Source organism: Manduca sexta, chromosome 27, assembly GCF_014839805.1.
Source record: "Manduca sexta isolate Smith_Timp_Sample1 chromosome 27, JHU_Msex_v1.0, whole genome shotgun sequence".
NCBI classification, from domain to species: Eukaryota; Metazoa; Arthropoda; class Insecta; order Lepidoptera; family Sphingidae; genus Manduca; species Manduca sexta.
The window spans coordinates 6,531,252-6,551,972 of record NC_051141.1 but is presented as its reverse complement, the minus strand read 5'-3'; the positions used below and the strand labels follow the sequence as shown (position 1 = coordinate 6,551,972).

The 20,721-nt window shown below is 33.5% G+C and overlaps 1 protein-coding gene across 1 annotated transcript in view; it reads right to left on the bottom strand.

Moving 5' to 3' along the window:
- Nucleotides 1–3,267: 3,267 nt before the first annotated feature.
- Nucleotides 3,268–20,721, bottom strand: part of LOC115446089 (gamma-aminobutyric acid receptor subunit beta) — a 48,488-nt gene continuing 31,034 nt past the window's right edge. The window contains exons 2-10 of the mRNA XM_030172647.2: nucleotides 10,571–10,671; nucleotides 9,819–9,886; nucleotides 6,438–6,664; nucleotides 6,257–6,339; nucleotides 5,734–5,871; nucleotides 5,144–5,428; nucleotides 4,680–4,861; nucleotides 4,152–4,304; nucleotides 3,268–3,973 (exon numbers count right to left, since the gene is read on the bottom strand). Coding sequence (XP_030028507.1) covers nucleotides 3,809–3,973; nucleotides 4,152–4,304; nucleotides 4,680–4,861; nucleotides 5,144–5,428; nucleotides 5,734–5,871; nucleotides 6,257–6,339; nucleotides 6,438–6,664; nucleotides 9,819–9,886; nucleotides 10,571–10,671 — 1,402 coding nt within the window. The 3' untranslated portion in view covers nucleotides 3,268–3,808. The remainder of the gene's footprint in view (nucleotides 3,974–4,151; nucleotides 4,305–4,679; nucleotides 4,862–5,143; nucleotides 5,429–5,733; nucleotides 5,872–6,256; nucleotides 6,340–6,437; nucleotides 6,665–9,818; nucleotides 9,887–10,570; nucleotides 10,672–20,721) is intronic.

The window sequence follows — 20,721 nt, the reverse complement described above, 5'->3', positions numbered from 1 at the left end:
TAATTCAATGCTCAAAAAAAGGAAAAAAGTGTGTATGTGTGTCCCTATAGACCGAGTCTCTCGTGGAGACATTGTCGAACTATCAGTAAAGTGGCGTTGGAAAAATCTCGAATCAAGTTCAAGCAATCAGAAAAAATGCACTCCAATATGAATCGAATTGAGATTTCAACGGATTTTTGAATCAGTATGATTTAAAAGACACCGAGCTGGAATCCGAACTCGTAGTGCTTCAGTCAGGAAATTAATGCCCTCCACAGATTTCAGATTATCTTTTACTTTCTGAATTCTTATCTGAATCGTCTCCAATAAATTATTTTTATGCCAGAGTTTTAACTTTTCTTTTATGTCAGATCTTTTATCAACTGAAAATTCTTAAGTCTAGGCTCATAATTAAAGGGTGTAATGGATTACACAGTTTTCATATTATTTTATTTAATTTAATACGCATACATTGTATCTATATTTAGAATATTCGTACATTTGAAACTACAAAATTAATCCGAGTACGTTATTATTAAGTAGCGAGATCCATTTTAGAATTAACAAATAAATAATTTACCTTAAATTAATTATGGACACTGAAAAAAATGTTCAAAAACATATATTTTAAATTCATTTAACATTATAAACTTTACAATCGGTCAGGGTTCAACATAAATATATTTTAAGAAGGTTATTTAAATACAGTCTCAAATTTGGCACTAAAATACGTTTCTTCTTCCACTAACAATCGATGAGCATCAATTAATATTCAGTTAACTAATCATGATTTCAAACTGAAGTATTTATGGAGATTATTGATTTATTGATACGTGAATTATCATATTTTATAATATTGTCTATGATTTATTATTCAGGTGCTCCTGCAGGCCTATGTTTAAGATTTTAATCAACTTACAAATAATAAATCGCTTACATACGATGTTCAAGGTTCGTACCAAACATTGTTAACATACATCAATTTTAAGGGGCATGAAATACCACTGTTATTATTTTTTTGCACGTATAACCTACGTATTTAAAGTTTTTTTTTTCTTTCTGAAGTTTTTAATTTTCTGGCAAAAAAAACATGGCCAAACATGTCTTATGTTGGTTATATCAATTGCAACTGCAACATAATAATAAAACTCGTTTTACCATATTATTACGAGTCTTTCTCAGGATTACGTGATATTAGGGTATATATTTCGTCATATCTTATTCGACGCCTATTATAATAAATCATCTTACTTTCTCTAAATTGATTTTACTTTCATAATATAATTTGTTTAATTATTCTAGATTTATTTAAATGTGATTTAGAATTTGGTTTCGCGTGTGAGGTTTGCGGGCGATGCATGCGATGTGTTTGATACATTACACATCAAAATATATTCCAATTGGACTAGTCAAAGGAATTCTTTGCTTTGTGCAGCACTGGAGAGTACGGCTACCGAGAGTGCATGTTGATCCAATTTAGTATATCGAAGCTAGCTCGATGTAGATCGCATCAGCGGCACCGGCACCAGCGCACGCCGCGCCCGCTCCCCAAAACGCCAAGCTACGCTACTTCCTTACTAACTAGGTGCAATATAATGCAAACTTCACGACCTATATAATTATTCCCATTTCATAATTTACATTTATAATCCATAGTTCATTTTGATGTTTAATTTATATCTATAAATTTGGCTGATTGCTGTTTAACAATAAATTAATATTATTTTAAAACATAAACTTAACGCTTCAATAGATTCTGTAAGAATTCTCACCAATAACAAATCTCACACTTGGAAGTACAATTACTCGCCACAAGATAATACAACGTTTTACATAATATTAAGTACATTAATTGTTATAAGCAACGTAACAAACTGAACAACTGACTCAGTCTTCAAATTGTCAGTAGGAATGGTTCATTTAAACACCTCTTCCAACTTAACCAAGGAATCGCTCAAACCTTAAACCTGGAACACTTAGTACAGGGAAGTAAGCGATGTTGAAAACAACAATATTTATCGTCATATATTTTAAATGTATACAAATACTGGAGGCAAATAATGAAAAATGTAATGATATACCTATCTAACCTATATATTACAATTCCTAAACGTTTTAATTACTTATTTGCACTTCCTTATTAAATATAAAAGTTAATTTAAACGACGTTGAGCAAATTCAGAAATAAATAGGAATGATTATAATCAACAGAGATTATACAATCATTGAGTCAACTTAAACAAACACATAAAATGATAGTGAAGTACAATAAACCTTTCATTTAAAACATTTTCAAGATATAACCAAGGCAAAACTATCAAATATACACATAATATAATTTAAATATTAAGTATAATTTAAGTCTTTTATAAAATTTTACAAACTTTGATGTATAAATTATTGTTTATTTATATTGAAAACAAAGTACAATCGTAAATAAGTCACAGCACAAGTAATTGTTTACAACAAACTCGCCAAATAACGTCTCTCTATCGCTTTATTATTGGGCTCATTTAGAAATTACGACATTATTGACAACTATATCTGTCAAGACAGTTTCGGCTATGAGCGCTGACTACAAAACACATCATCTACATACTTCAAGCTTTAGTCAGAAAATAAAATATAAATTGAAACAATGGTTTTAATACTGAAAAATAAAAGGGTGCAAGTCACCCGACAATTATATTTGTATATTATGTTGATATATATGTAAATTTTAAACTACGTAGAAAAAGTGTTCAGTGCACTAGATTTAATATTGAAGTGTATTACCAGTGTATACTTGTAATTGAACATAATAATATTTTTTTATACTAGGGCAATCACGTACGTGTATACTAATCGTATAAATATTATTTATAATTATTTACACACCGTTTCAGCTAAGACCCGTGACTGTGTCGGAGTTACATTGCTTGCTCTACGTTCCGTCATTGGGTATCTATCTATATAGTAAGTAGACTGTAATGTTTCAGTTATTGTGTTGACGCAATGAAGTATTGAATTTCTAACGGACTTAATAATTTATCAATGCAAGAAGAGGCACTAATTATATTAGGGACTATGATCGTCTAATATCTGCATCTAATCAAATAACTACGTTTATGAATGACAATGAATATCTTTAAATTTTATGTAACGATTATTAAAACTTATTTTGATATAGATGACTGCTTTATTTTCATTTTTACTTAATTCTACGTTATTTAATCTATGCATGAATTATTAATTTGTTTATGTTTTGTTTTTATCTTTAAAATTTTCTAAGGGCACCGTTGGCTAATTTTTATTTTCTTTTCTGATTTAAAATTTGTAATGTATGCAACATTATTGAATTATAAATGTTCTATGTTAATAAGTTCTAACAATGATAGATAACAGTGCTAGAAGACAAACTATATGCTTAGAATTGACAACAACAAAGTTCTATTACTGCATCTATAAAATGCACATTTAAAATCCCGCTAAGCTTGATGTTATTCTAAATGTAGATATGGCAAACATCCCGATATTTTTGAAACGGAAAATATTTTATAGTGCATTATAAAAGGTAGTGCTTATACAAAATAAAGTGTTACAATTGTCAATAATAAATTTTCTAGTTGCATCTGCGAACAAAGATTTACACATATTTCAACTCTACTTTATTATTCTTACTCCCTAAAATAATTAAATGTCTTGAGTGCCACTTAAATATATAACTATTAGATCGTACGATATATGGAATAAAAATGGTTATTGCATATTGCATCCATTCAATAAAGAAAAATTTGATGCTAATGCTTGATAAGATTGTATGAGCGCCAGTGCGATGTAATGAATCCGCTTAGTTTTCTTCGCCAAGTAGAACCAGATCGTCGGCAACAACGTCAGACACGTGCAGATAAATGATCCAGTACATTAGGTTAAAGCAGACGAAGCAAACTGGAAACACGATGCGCGAGTACTTGTCGATGTCCGATGGCGTGGTACCCAGGAGCTTGTTGATGCCCTGGAAATATCATTAAGCTTCACTTTGACGATTAAATTTTAGGTTGTTGTGTATAAGGTCGAGTTCGCTTTGCAGTCCGCATTGCAAATAACAGCAGCTACAATCGCTTATGCACAATAACAATCGCTTTCTATAAGTAAAACAATTACGTGATGTACACTGTGATGGAAATAGGTACCTTTGATGCGTGTAAAAGATGTGGCGGGGGTCCTGCTTCCTCGTCGGGTTGCGGGGCGGGCGGCGGGGCCGCAGCCCGAGCTCCATTTATCGTATTCTCTAACGTGCCACCCTTGGAATATGCTTTAGGGTCGTGGACTTTGAATCGAACTTCCTGTTTATTGAAAAATAAATCATATAGTATTGTGTATATTTTGGAAGTTTCACTCAAGTGGAAGAAAATATTAACAGATTGAATGAATTAATTAATCTAATTTCATCACCGTTTACCTTATTTTTTTAATTATATCTGCTTGGCTTCAGTATTCAGAAGTATTTTTTTTTCACAATAGTTTTTAACGTGTAAATAGTAAATAATTTCATAAAATTCTCAGTACCAATTTTCTCAACGCAGAAGAAAATTTGTAGTCATTGAAATGAATAATAGGAAATGTAAGTTCTTAATTTGTCATAGTTTATGAAAAGGACGGACATATTATGAATAACATCCAGAACAAAAAAAATATGTGTATATTGTTGTAATTCTTACCGAAGATCTACTCGGTGGCGGAGGTCGGTTAAGAGTACTGGTTCGCGGTGGGGGCAATGGCTCAGATGTTCCAGGCGGGCCATCTATTTGCATTTTCTTTTCGGCGGCCATTTTCTGAACAGCAGTGAATCTTTGTTTCCTCATTTGTATACGTTTCGCCATATATCCAACAGTAGCATACTCTGCAATAAAAATAGCAACGTTGATTAAAAAAGTTAGATTGCCTAAGCACACATCGCGAAGCAGGTTCAACTGAGAACCGTTTACACACACACAGAGTCAAGTGTTTGTTTGCTTAAACTAGCGCAACTCTTTAATAAAATGTGCGTATGCTCCGGATAAAAATCGGTGAAGACGTGCTCATTCACAGCATTATAAAGTAAATTATCTTCCATTTGTCAAAGCCGTAATGACGACATTGATTTTTGTAATTTATTGTCGAAGCGTCCTTCCTTTTTTGTTACCTAGTAAACTGGCGAAGACCATCACGAAGCAGGTGCCGAGGTAAACGTCAATAGACTTGACATACGAGATCTTGGGCAGAGCGGCGTTAGTGGAGGACATGAGCGTCGTCATCGTCAATACAGTGGTTACTCCCAAGGACACTCTAGCAGGTGTAGCATTGCGATTCAACCAGAATGAGACCCACGATATAATGACGATAAGACCGGATGGTATGTAAATTTGAATCAAGTAGTAGCCCATGGATCGGACGAATTGAATTTCGCACGCCAACCGTGAATAGTTTCCTGCAAAAGAAATAAAGTATTGTTAACAAGTTCGAAACATAATAAAATAGTACAAAATATATACACCTATTAATTACTAGATTGTATTGACAGACCTATATTTTTGTACAGATTATGTGTCATCGGATTGATGAGGAAGCAAAATAACTTTCCAGGGTCAGGTAAAAAGGAAAGTTGTCATAAAAATGTTAATTTAAGCGAGTGCATGCGAGTCTATCAGTCAAATACATGAAGTACTGAAAAAGCCACCAATCGGTTAGAGTCCTGTAGGAGTGCTCTAAGTGAAATGTGTCGGTGCTCGATACCTGTAGTTAGGGAGATTTCCATAGCTCGCTGACGATGGCCCAGCACCTTGAATTGCGGCAGTGACACTTCGCTCGATACGCCCACTGAATTGGGCCCCTCGTTCCACTTGTAACGGATGTCCCGCATGGTGTAGCCGACTGTACCATGCAGAGATATGGAACGATAATATAAGCACCCATCGCACTGGGTTTTTAATATATTTGTTGAGGTGAATGAGTTGGTCGGTCTACCAATCTACCAAAGGTGAGGTGTGTTCTCATAACAGCAGCGTTAAATACTTCGGACGTACGTCGTTTTAATTTTAGGAAGCATTTTCAAATTTGAGTTAAACTTTAACTACCGAATGTGGAAGCTTCATGGGTCTGCAGCTCAGTTATAACAGAAAGTTTTTTAAAATTACATTTTTTTTTTCATATAAAGCGAAAATCGAGAAGAGTCGGTCAAAGTAAGATTTGATTTTTAAACTTAATAACAAGTGGAAGCCAAATGATCGTCATAATTAGTAATAATGAAATTACTCACAGCTCTCAATTTCGATGTTGCATAATTGACGGTCCATAGGAAAATATTGCAAATCCATTGGGCAAGACGCGGTGATAGTCAGTCTGCAATACAATAAATAACATACCATTTCCATAGTATAAGCACAACAGAAAAATAATCTTATAGCTGTAATAGAAGCATGTCAATTCAATTGTCGCACCTTATGCTTCGTGTAATAGATCCAGAATGATGAATACGAATGAATTCGTTGCTCGTAGTTGCAATGTGGAAATAAGACTGTTTTTCATTTACAAAGAACGTATCTGGCACCCATATATTCCTAATAAATTCTGATCCGACAGACAGAGTTTCAACACCCGTTCTCTTTTTGTAAGCGAGCCGCGGGTCGGTCCAAAACTGTCTGAAGTAGAAATCCAGCGTAAAATCCTGAAACATTTGTTACTGTTGTATTAAATGGCGGCATGTAAAGGCTTCACAGTAAGAACAATGAATGTCACTCAAAATTCAGACGCATGTGCATTAATTTCTCCTTAAAATTCCAAATTGTACATGTTAATTCAGCGTTAACTTGGAATCAAAACGTCCATCACCGCATAACATTCATTGTTTCTGCATCTCGCGTCACAAAAATATATCAGACAACGCATTCGAATGAATATGGTTATTCAATTATTTAATTTTATGTTTGTAAATTCTGATGCAGATGAGCAAAAATATCAGCTTGTCAGATATTGGACGACGAAAAGTATAAATGTTTAAATTATTATTTGCACGGCGTTCATTCGAATTTGTTGCTGGGGTTCTTAGTTACACTATAGATTATTTCAAAATCCTGCTAGCTAGCTCTATCAATAAACTTGAGACGTCACATTAATATATACTGCAAAAAACTTTAGTTATTATCTTTTGCGTACGACAGCGCTGGCACTGGAAACAAAGTTGGCTTTCTGATTTCACGTAAGCTAAAAAAATCGATGATGTTTTCTAAAATGAAACGTACTTAGCTTAAATTTATCGAGAAAAAATTGGCAAACCTATCTTTTATACGTTATAAGTGTTAAAAACTGATCTGCTTTGTTTATTTTATTTTATCGTCTCAGTGGAACTTAATTCACTTTTTCCTGACACTTACGTACCTACTCAGTAAATGACATTGAAATCTACAATTATGCAAAGAATGAAAAAAGATTAACAATAATATCATTAAGAAACAATTTCTAACCAATATTTTAGTTTGTCAGAAGTGTAGATTTTTCTGCAACATGTAAGTATGTTAAGTCTTAAAGTAATATTATTTTTTATTAGCTGCTGACAGAGCGATTGCCCATCTAGCTAATCAGGCGCTGTAGCGAATATGCTTTTCTATAATCGTTAACGCTGATTAGTATGAAAATGATATATCCTAGCGATAGAGTTATCGATAGGATGTCATTCCTACTTTCTATTAGATGATGATGATAATGATTAGCATTAACGATAATAGAAAGTCACTATGACTACGGCCCTAAGAGCATGCAGCAGGAAACTGCCGTCCGCTCCGATTGCGACACCCCGATTTTTCCGATCTTTCTCACAAATCTGGCTATTATTAGGCAACTATTTTTCTAACGTACTTGTCGTGTTAATGAAGTATATGCCTACTGTTTTAATGTGCAAATTCCGAGCGTAATTCAATAAAATCAACAACGCATAATATTTTGAATATAGAAAAATATTAGAGACTACTAGGCGAATATACGCCCAGCTAGATCATACGAAGTCGCTAATGCTGGAGTAAGTGATAATTAGTAATTGAGTATACGTAATTTATTGAACATCAGATAAGTATATGAACAGGTCGTTAGCTCTAAAAAGTGTAAAGTTCGAAGCCGGCGGGTGCTCGCTCGGCGCGCCATGGACGCCGCATATAGCAGCGACAATTTGATATAAATGTCACATCATAGAATAAATCTGACTTCACTGATTCTAGTATTTATAATTTTTATTTTACTTTAGAAATGCCACAGGACTGTTCTACTTATACAGTTTACCGACTACTTAAGGAGTGAATTAAATTCCATAGTAAATAATTATCGTCGCTTCAGTGTTTCTAAATTGATTTGTAACAATAATTAATAATGTAAAAATATTTCAGTACTTTTTAGCTCATTTAAAATATATATTTTCGTAAAATAATTTTAATAACTAATAATAAATAATATTGTCTTTGGAACACGCGCTTAAACTTATATTCACTACAAGCACACATAAGTTTTTAAAAAATTACAAATATCGTATTACAGTGAAAATGACACGGCTATATTATAATAAGATTTTAAATGTTATCTTAAATAATTAAACATAATAGTGTTAAAACAACAAACATAATTTGCGATGATAATTTATCATTTAAACACGATTTTATTGAGTGACATCACAATGTGTGTTTGCAATGAGCTCTATGACTAATTAAGTACTATATTTAACGATCGATCAGGGTCACGTCCTGAAGTGACTTTAACAGTCTCCTTGATTTGGTTTCCACTAGGGGTCATACACCCTGGGGTCATATTGATTTAAACACCTCTTCGTTTTGGAACCGTTATCAAGGCTTACCGGCGTCCAAAATACACAAAACAATCAACACCCACAAATATGTAATGTACCTATTTACGATAGTCGAAGTTCGTAGCAAGAAAAAAGGGTTCCAACTACAAGACTGCCATTTTGTTACAATTAAAAAACATAATTGAAGGGTTGAAATTGGATTTGTACTAAAAAAAAACATAAAACCCAAACAATAAATTTTTGAAGTTTCCACGTTCAACCGGAACTCACTGGACAACGTTACAAACAATAAATACATTCATAGCAAGACTACTAAAGTAAGAAATATTAAGGCGAGTGGCGGATCTGAATTGTTAGACGCCATTTGAGAGACAATAGTAAGAGACCCACAGACACAACAAATACCTACTCAAGAACACAAAAAGCTTAAATAAAAACTTAAAAACAACAATGGAGCAAAAGGTCTTGCTTGGAGGGATGCTTAATGGCAAAGTACATTTTAGTATGTATTTTTGAGTCACGCCCAGAGAAGCGCACAACTATTGCCGACGTTTAATAATTAAAGCAATTTGTATATGAAAGAAATTATTTAAAAATGGTGCGTCGCCGTCCGGGCGATCAGCTCCATAACGCCGGCATGCTCGCAGCCTCGTGATTGGGGCTGCTCGGTCGCATCGGCGCGGCTGCCGAAGCGACCGAGACAAGCGTGAACTGACAGTGGCGAGTACCATGAGCACTTCGGAGACGGAGCTGATAGAGAGCACATACATGGTGACGCCCACCTCCACTGGCGGACCTGCAATCAAGCCCAAGTGTGAGTCGCGCACGCGTCTTGCGCAGTGAAAACCAAACCAGAGGACGGTGACGTGACGCCCGGAATCCCTCGATCGAGCAAAGACCAAGAAAATTTACGTTTCATTGCCAGTCTTGAGGTCCTTCGCTCGACCGAGGGACGCTAACCTAAACGTAGTTATTGTCATTTCTCTGTCTAAAAATGACCATCTATGTAAAAGTATTTTTTATTATTAAATACCATTTTCACTTCAGATAAGGAGCTGATGGAGAGCACGTACATGGTGACTCCCACATCCACTGGCGGTCCTGAAATGTTACATCGGTTACATTACCTGGAGCTACCGTGTTATTAGACTTCTCGTACTGCGTGATTATGTCTCGATTGATGAGATTCCCCTTTAGTATTACTAGACCACACCATTTTGAAACTGTTTATATTTAATCAATTTAAACATTTTAAGCAATTATTACGTAATCGTTGTAACGCGTTCTTCGTCAACGTCCTCAGTAATGCCTTATATTTTCTTGTTTCGATGCCGGCTTGTGAGTATCGACGACCACATTCCATTTAATATTTCCTATAATTTTATGTTTATTTAATTACATTTTATCATCATTATCAGCATAAGCCACATGATGTTTACTACTGAACATAGACCTCTCGTAAAGATATCCAGATCAACATGTAAGCGGCCTGTATCTAGTGATTTCGTTTTATAACCGCATTCAAATTATGAAAGCCCCGAAAATACATTTTTATTTTACCGTTCTTAAGTTTTATTTAAAACTGTAAAATGAAAATGTATTTTACAAAAATGTAATGTCTTCTGTTTAAGATTTATCAGCAGTGATGTGTACATTGACTTCATGAACACTAATCGATAATTTTTTAGGGTTTCACCACCAAAAAGTACTTAAAATGCTTCGAAAACTGGCTAAAGCGGGAACAAAAGACAATATAGAAACAAATAAAATATTGAAAGTACAAACCCCCATAATTCGGCCTGACTCGCTTGTCATAGCTTACGCTTAGAGAGTCCAAAATAGCAGAAATATTGACGTCTCCAAACATCCCTCCTCCGCCCGTTCCACTGTAACAAAACAGCAAAAAATTAGACCATAATATTATACAGCATCTGGCACAAAATCACTTCACACTATTTGTATTTATTATGCAGGAGATTTTACGCGCGCCTTCTTGCGCGTCTATTGCAATAGTCATTTGAGTCTTCACATTCAAAATTTAAAGAATGGCTGCATTTCTGGGCTTACGTTTAAAATATCATTATTTGGTTTATCATTAATCATAATAAAGATTTCCATAGCTAAAAATTAATAAATCGTTTACACGATAGTACTACATATTAATTATCCTAGATGTCAAACATCATACCTAGATATACAAAATCATGCCTCTTAAGTTATAACTTTGCCTTAGTGCCCTGCGAGTATTAATTGAAGCAAGAAATGACTTCTCTGGAGTATCGTGCAGCCCCAGAAATATAAAAAAATACAAGGAATTAGGTTGGAGTGTACGTAACACTTCACATTTCCATGCTTCCACATTATTATAGAATTATGGCACATAAATATGTCGGAAAGAAATATTTGATCGGTTCATGCATTTGTGTTTGATTATCTAGCGGCGGGTTATATTGGGTTTTATAAATTTCAGACATTGCAACTGATTTGTCGTGATTTTTAAGCAAACATAACAATTTGTTTCTTCAAAGATTTAAAACATATTATTAATTATTGTAAGTTGATATAAAATGCATGTGACATTTTATTTACAATTATAAAACTAGGTAAAATACGGCAAAACTCCCCTATTTTATTCTGAAAAAATAATTAATACCAACATATGCCCAATACAAAATTAATATTTTGAATTCACGGAATATTGTAAAGCAATGTGGTATAAAAAGTAATTTACCGTATTGCCACATGGGTAGAGTAGTATTCATGTTTCGACATCACAAACGGATAACATGTACGTCGATATTACTTTTAATCCGGATAAATGGAAGCGATCGTGCGGTATAGATAGTGATGCTGTACGCATCGTCGCTCTCCTACAAGGTCCGCTTAAAAGCCTCTATATTAAAACATTTCATCAAACTGAGATTTTTAGGCATGTGTAGCCGTTGGCGAATGTATCGTGAGTTTCTATATATTGTTGTTATTTTATTACGCTTTAGGAGTATTCGAGTGCTGCATGCCTTATTAGTTAAAATAATAGTTTTTTTTACCACAAACAAGTGTGGTAAATTAATTGTATTCAAATGAAACCAAATAAGTATGTAAATCGTTCGATTATGTACTTTAAAACGACGCGTAGCACCGGATTCGCAGTATTTCAATCTATTTAATAAACTAGCAATAATTTAATAAGTGATATTTCAGTAATGTTCACTCGACTATTGTATCTACAAACAGAATTGTTGTATTTCTTAACTTAAAACTACAATTATCATCATTTTTAAACTCATAGATCGCTCATGTAATGCTAAAAATAATAACTACTCTTATTTGGAGTTATCCTACTAACTGTTATCAATGTTATAAATGCACGGAGTGACGTGATCGATAATGACATGCAAAAAGTGATTTTATTTCGTCCCACTACGAAATGTGCACTTTATACTATAGAAAAAGAATTAAACAAGAAATTAAGCCCTGAGATCGCGGCCTGCATTCTCCAATAAGTACAATAATGGTCAAGGCCGTGGGCGCATGCCACCGTAATAATGTAATTTCTTATGTAAATTGCAGCACTCAGTACAGGGTGCTTCACAACACCCAACCTGCCTGCAGCAAATGCCCGTCTCGCTCTATGTCGCAACGCTACCAGCTTCACATTAGTTTTACAATTATTACTACGTATTCATATATTTATTTAATTACCATACCAATTTATAATAGACGACCGACCGATCATTTTATTGCAGCAGCCTTTAAATGTATAACCTAAATTATATTGACCGAGATCTAAATCAAAATATGAAATGAAAACAACAAAATTATGTTTATAAATGTAGGCATATGAACGCTGTACATGTTTCATAGTTTTTATAAATGTTTTAGTATTATTGTTTTATTTTCGTTAATTTTTAGTTATTGTTAAATACTTTTATGTGGATTTTCTCCGCACTTTTACGGTGATGTGCGTGTATTAGCTTATATAATTAATCAGACTTTGTATAGAAAAGACTTGTTCAAAAAATATATTTAATAATAATATTATAAAAGAATGGACAATTGATGACAAAAAATAAAGCCCGGAGTTTCTTTCTGCCTTTCTTCTTCGGGTAGTCATCGCTTAGGTAGTTAGTGAAAGGCTGCTAGGTTAGCTAGGTTAGGGCTTTTATTGCCCTCACCGGTGAGGATCGCGACGCGTTTCTCCCTTATTGTTTATTTAAAAATACATATATACATCATTTTATTTCTTCTTCCCTGCCAGCCCGAGCTAGCTTCTTCGTTTACTAAGTATATTTTTCATTTATTTTATTTTCAATATAAATTCTCTTTGTTTATATAATAATGCTAATTTAATTAAGTAATAATTAAATATTCTCATGTACTACCTTGACTTATCATAAGTGCAACTATGCTCGCCTACGTGATGAATAAAGCATTTGATTTTATTTTATTAAATCCACCAAATACAGTACACAATAAGGCTATAAAAAAAAATTACTTAGTGCTATGTGTACCAGCATTTTAATTGGATACAACATTATAATAATTTGTGTAGACATACATATAATCTGTTCAACTGTTGAATAAAATAAAATTAAAAGTCAATTTGTTTAAAATATCAAGTTAAACGCAAATAATTATAGTTAATGATTCAGTATGTAAGAATACAGTATAAAAATCTATGAAAAAATATATTCGAATTATTAAGATACTACTGCACTATCAGCTACCAACAGAGATGTCGATACTTGTACATTGATATCAGATATCAGACTGGAATTTATAATGTATTATTTATTGAGTATAATATGATATTTATAGAATAGAAATAGAAAATCAAATATTGTAAGGACCTGATTCATCTAAAATTATACGGCTAAAATTATTTATGACTTTTTTTTTGTATATTTATTGAAAATTATAAACTTGGATGGTTAACGATTCACAAATTATAATTAAACCTGGGCGGAGACATAAGCGAAAAAAATATTCAATTTTATAAGATGGCGTTAGTAACATGACAATATACTGAACCTTTAAAAGTATTACACTCTTCTTCCCAGGGTTTGATAAATTTAATTTCCTGTGACGTTGTATAACCACCATAGGGCGTTTTTAGATCAAGATAAATTTAACAATGCTTCATTGTTCAAATTGATTCTACAATTTCGGCGATCGAATGCAGTGAAACATACCTTTGTAGCTTGTAACAATCAAACGGTTAGTCAGGTAACGGCGCGCTACAGTCCGGACGGCAGCCTGTTCGCGTCGGCCGGCTTCGACGACAAGATCTAACTGTATGATGGAGCTACTTCCGAGCTGAAGGGAGAGGTTAGTTAGATGCTTATATACAGATATTTTTTTTTGGGCATTGTTAAATGACCCCTCTGCATCTGATGCTAAGTGGAATAGAATGTCGACTGACGAGAGATGATTACTCCTCGGCATGATAATTATGCCGGCCTGTTGGAACCAGATATACACAGGCTGATTCCGTAAGGTGATACACTTACGTGGCCCACTATAGTCGGTTTAATCACTTTGTGTACGGTGGTCGCTATCCGGGCGCATATAAAATATATCCCTCCACTCACATGATGATGTGGGATCAATTGTCTATTGATGAGCCTTGGCCCACAAGCTTCAGTCTGTCATGATAAAAACGATGTATTCCCCGAACCTATTGCAGTATGAACTGCTGCTGTAATAAAAATACAATATATATAATTTAAACTTTATTTATATCAATCCTAATAATAATACCAGCCTGTTAGGCATGGAGTTTCTCTACTACTGAGAGGGTCTTGGCGTTAGGCCATCATGCTGGCCTAATGCGGGATGGCAGACTTTACATATCCCCAAAATTCTTCCGGAGAATTCTGAGGTTTGTAGGTTTGATCATGATGTTTTCCTTTACCGATAATTGGTAAACAATGTATTGTTTACCAATTTACCACGTTACTTCGAAAAGTTAAAATTGTATGTGTGGGTTTTTAACCTGCAGACATTCGTCTCGGCTGACCGTTTTATTTCCAACAAGACTATCGTAAACTAAATCCCTATCCCTATCGTAACAAAATACCCTGAAGTAGTATCAAATATTGCGAGGCTTTCTTTTTTATAATATTTGCGGTTATAATTTAATTTAATTTCATTTTTTTCCATTGTAGAAGTTGTATAGACGTAATACGTAGTATTTTCCATCAATCCCATTAAACGTCATTAGAAGGTAATCAAGTGAACTGTCAGCAATTATTATAACATTGTAAACATGTTTAGCCACATTAAAAACCTAGTTGAATGTGCTACTAAGTAACTAACGATGATATTATCAGCCCACATAGAGCACGCGTGAAGAACGCAGGAAACGGCGACGGCGCTGCCCGGAAGTACTATGTAGAGCGACTATGACGTCATTCGTTATAGGTAGCGAAGGGGGCAGATTCCCATAAAAATATATAGAGGTTATTATATTTTGTTATAATAATGCTTTACGCAGTAAAATGACAAGCGATAGGACCGCCAATTGTACGTCCTTTCAGCCATTATTGTTTTTATATTAAGCACAGGGTTTAGTTAAAAAAATATTTGTAGGAAACGAATAAAAAAGATTTAAAAACACTATAGAAGGCAGTGAGTTGCGCGGTCGTCGAAAGTGAGAACCTCTGTTTTTATTCTATAATTATGTCTTTTCTCGCCATAGGGTTATAGAGCATGCTTTGGAAGGACGTTTTTTTTAAACAAAATCAGTAAATATATAAATGTTGAGTTAGGTCACTTTAGTTCTTAGGGTGCGACTTAAGTATATTCATTATTACGTCATTTAAGTATAATCATTTTAAACAGCAAGCCTTGGCTTGTTGCGAACACAAACAATTGCGAAAGGGGAAAACTAACAACCGAAATACGTTTTGTTTGAATTTTCTTCGAAATATTTCATTCTGTAGTCGAAGCCTTACAAAGTGAATCAAGTTTGTTTTTAACTTTTTCGGTTAAATAAAATGTACGCTATCGGGTTTCTGTTCCTTAAACAATCATTTCAGTGAAAGAAATCTTTTTTGAGTTACGAAATTGCATAAAATGATAGCAATGTTTCGTATGTGTAAAACATGTATAAAGTATATAAATATATATGGTGAAATGTTACACATTCGAAATATTTCACCCTATCTTTATTTAAAATAACGTCACAATTGGCGTTTTATAAAAATAAATAAAATTAAAAATAGATTTTAATATACTTTGTGTATACTTTGTGTAAGCGGCGATAGCCTAGCTGGGTGTGGAACGGACTGTCGAGACGAATGCCCGCAGGTTCAAATCCCAAGGGCACACACCTCTGACTTTTCTAAAGTTATGTGTGTATTCTTTGTAAATTTATCGTTCGCTTTAACGGTGAAGGAAAACATCGTGAGGACAGCTGAGAAGTTCTCTATAGAAATTTCGAAGATGTGTGAAGTCTACCAATCCGCACTAGGCCAGCGTGGTGGACTAAGGCCTAATCCCTCTCAGTAGTAGAGGAGGCCCGTGCTCAGCAGTGGGCAAGTATATAATACAGGGCAGATATTATTATTATTATATATACTTTGTAATATTTGTTCAGAACATCAAAACAGAGACAAGAATAGACAGTGTAAACTATTATTATTTTGTATGCATATAAACCATCGATATATATGTATTACGTACTAGATTTGGAGTTCCGAACATTCACTGTGTTCAACTGTTCAATCCATTTAGACTGACTTTAGTATGGTCAATATTGACAGCTTATGGTTATGTACGGAGTGGCGCTCATGATATAAGAACTCGAGTCTAAGTGTAGACTTGGATTTAGTAAAAATATGTCAAATTATTTGTTGTTCAAGTGAATAAATAGGTTATAAAAATTACGTTTTCGTTGCCATTTTACTTTAGATTTTGAACAAATAGTTTATATGGACGTTCATGTCTATAGAATATACGTCAATAGTATAAACAGATTCAATAAAACAACGGAATGGGACAAAACGCATTAGTATATTCATAATTGTTTTAAAACCCGTTAAAATTCAGACACCACCCGCATTGCAAGAACGAGAGTTATACAATTATAAATATTTGACGACACACGGGTAGAAGTTCCACCTAGACGTAATATCAATTATGAAACAGAAATATTGTCACAGTTTCGAGCAAAAAATGGTAAATAACTTCCAACCGAGACCAGCGTGTTGCGGTTATCTACATTAGCAAATGAACAGTGACTGTACTGCTTTTAGCTTTGGTTCGTTAAATGTCAGAGGTATTCTGCATTATTTTTAAATGAATTTAAATGTTAACACAATTTAGTGTTGCCTTTTATCGGACTTGACTATTACAATGATATGATTGTCATGAACTATGCAGGTACATTAAAATATAGCTTATGGTAAAATCGGATTGTCTTTTAGAACTGGACAGCAAATACAGTCCCGTTGTCTTGACGCATACAGTAATTTAGATTACATGTACTGTAAATAACTTGAATGTAAGCATAAACATTTATTTCGTTACGATTTTAAATAGTTTTAATAGTCCAGATTAAGTTTACATTATATTGAATTTTTTATAAAATCTGTAAGCGAGGTTTAGATTAGGAAGAAAACTTCCAGCGGTCGACTTTTGCGAGCAATTTATACCGTGTATACAATTACAGCAAGTTGAATAATGCAAATTTCAAAGCTTCCAGGTCTTGCGGTATGTTGCATATTATGTATAGAAGAACTATTGAAATATTTGCGAGAATGTAAACGAATCTGGAAGTTCCACTGTAAATTTGAAAAAAATAAAATTAAATGGCACAGAAACAAGAGGGAGAAGTTCAAATTGGGATCATTAGGAATTATCGTTATGGCATCTCGTGTCAAATGTGCAAATTTAATAAGCATGCTACATCATATTAATTATCATCAGGAAAAATCTTTCATTTAATAATCTAAAAGCAACAATCTTTAAAATAATGAGCTTTGTATTAATAATATTGAGTAATGCACTTGGTGGATATTTATAGCAATGCTCGGACTTATCGTAGAGATGAGATTAAAATAGAACAGGTAATCAATCATATAACAGCGCTCGTATGATTCCGTTTTAATATTGCTAAAAGAAAAACTGCTACGGTAAAGTTACATTTCAGGGCTGGAATCCCGACGTTGGAACTAAAAAGAATAGATAAAGAAACCAAAGTTAGAAAGCAAAATTTAAGTTAGTTATGATGGTTTTATACATCTACAAATAGGAACGATCTAAAATGACGGGGCAATAATCAATTATTAAGGACCAATATTTCATTTACTACCGCTTTTAATAAACACAAATCTTTAAAGATTGGGCCTTTAATTAAATGAAAAATATTGAGATATGAACTTAGGTGGATTCTTATAGCAATGCAAGGACTCATCGTCGCAATGAGACTAAAATAGAATAGAGGTAATCAATCACAATAATGAATAAACCTAAAACGAAACTAATCTACAGAGACTTTCGTTCCACAGCAGCAAATGAGTCATTATAATATTATCAGTCAATTCAATCAATACTCATTGATGTCAGATGGATAATGTATCACGTATTTTTTTTACCTTCCAATATCAGATTAACTATGTACCCCAATCAGTTAATCTAGCGATTGTCAACCTCAAGCTAACAATTTCTTCCATGACCTTTCTTTAGTATCTACTTTGAGCCTACATACTTTACATCATGACTAATTTCATTGAATATAAATAGGTTACATTGTTGTTCATTTTTACTTCATGCCCAGTTAATGCTTACTAAGCGTATCCTCAAAAACTGATTATATTAAGTTAATTGTATAAATAAATTGTATAAAATCTTTCAATAAAACCTTGAGTACAAGTCACTGCCTGATCTAATTCCAGACTGATTTAATGAACGTTAATATTTCTCATTATATTAGCTTTAGTGACATCATAAATGACAAAAATGATGTAGCGAATTACGCCTTTATTATTGCTAGGTTAAATCACAATATTATGTGAATAAAAAGTGCGCACAAACGCATAGAGTCGCCAATTTTAATAACCAAAAATACTTGAGGATGAAATTATGTTAATAAGTCCCCTACAAAATATTAACTTAAAGTACTTTACCATCCTTGGTATACGCAATAGAACATTGATGAATTAGGTAAGATATATAACCGAGGAAAGTAGCCTAATTGGTTATCTACTAGTATAATTACTGAGACAGTAACACTTCGAATTAACGCGAGTGTTCTCCAATACTAATGCATCCACATGTCTTGTCAATTAGTGGAATAATACAGTTAATTATTGAAATCCTATAAGTGGATTATGAAGAACGATCCGTTAGTTAATATTTGTGATGCATATCAGATGCATGTGCGCATTTGTAATATAATTGTATGGTATTTAAATTATAGATTGATGAATAACATATTCAATGAATATTCAGTAGTTAAACAAAAAAAATTACCTAAGTTAAATAATAAACATATAAAGTTTCAATAAAGCGAAGTCATTTCATTTCGTACAAAGTTGAGAGCAATATTTGAAAATTTGAATAAACTACAGACATTAAGTATCATGAGTGCAAATAATCGAAAAGAAATAATCATAGTAATGAACCAAATTTATGATTTTATTACAATAGATTTTGCTCGTAGCTCAGTCCACGTAAAAGAAATTCTAGGATTAATAAGTCCCACTATATTTTTTGCCCGGATAAAAAATAGCCTACATCCTTCCCAGGGTCTTAAACTATCTCCATACCAAATTTCATTGAAAACCGATGGGTAGTTTTTAATTTTATCGCATCCAGACAGGCAGACAGATGCGTTGAGGAACTATAATATATTTTTTAGAACTTTTCAAGAGGAACAATTCCATGATACATGATTGTTGCGAAACTTTAACCGTTTATGCAACGCACATTGCTCTAAAGAGGAACAAATCTTCCCCGTTTTTACAACATGAGATCGTTTTTTCAGTACGAACTAGTAACTCTAATTCAAACCACCCCTTTAGTTGTAGTAGTGTATATAGATATAATATAGATCATTGATTCCCAAAGTGGTCCGAGTAGACCCCAGGGGTCCAAGGAAGACTTAACAGGGATCTACGTTAGCGTGACCGTGACCAAAAAAATGTGGATCCACAATTCGTAAGATAAGTATTCTAGTTTATCATAGATAAGTGTTTAATTGGTTTCATAGTAAAGTACTAAAATGTTGGCCTGACTCCACTTATCAATGTAAGCGGATAATATTGATAAGGGTCGTAAGAGGCACGGTGACTCCAACATAACCTGCCGCGATGAATGGCCGGTAGTTGTAATGCACTTTCTCTTAAACCTAAAAAAAGATCCACTGTAAGCAGCGAAATGTTGAAAGAGGTCTATGAAAAAAAAGGTTTTGGTATCTGATATAGATAGAGTATAGATTTCGTCCCATTACAACATATTAATTGCCAAAATTAAACATGGAATCGTCTACGTATGATACGATATTGAAGCGTTTGCTCACAACAATCACATTCAAAATTACAAAAATTAAGTTCGATGTTTAATTTAGATTTAGTCTATAAAATAGTAGCAAACCAATAAATGTGAGATAAATAAGCAAATTTTTAATCTGTGTTTGAAAATCAAACCAACGCAACAGAAACAGTTCTCGATATCAAAGCTATGTTGGAAGGGGAATCGACAAATAAACAAACATTGCGGTTTTCGTGAAATCGATTTCGCAGTGGGAACTTCGACGTGAAAAATGAACCACAAAGACAAGAAATAATAAAAATAGTTTATTTCAGAACAAAATATAAATAAAAGTAAATAACGATGAATCAAAAGTGACGGAGATAACCAATCCGTTTGGAACTGGAAAGTAATGTATGGCACAGTTTTACGTTAGCTGAATGTTTTTTTTACCATTTAGT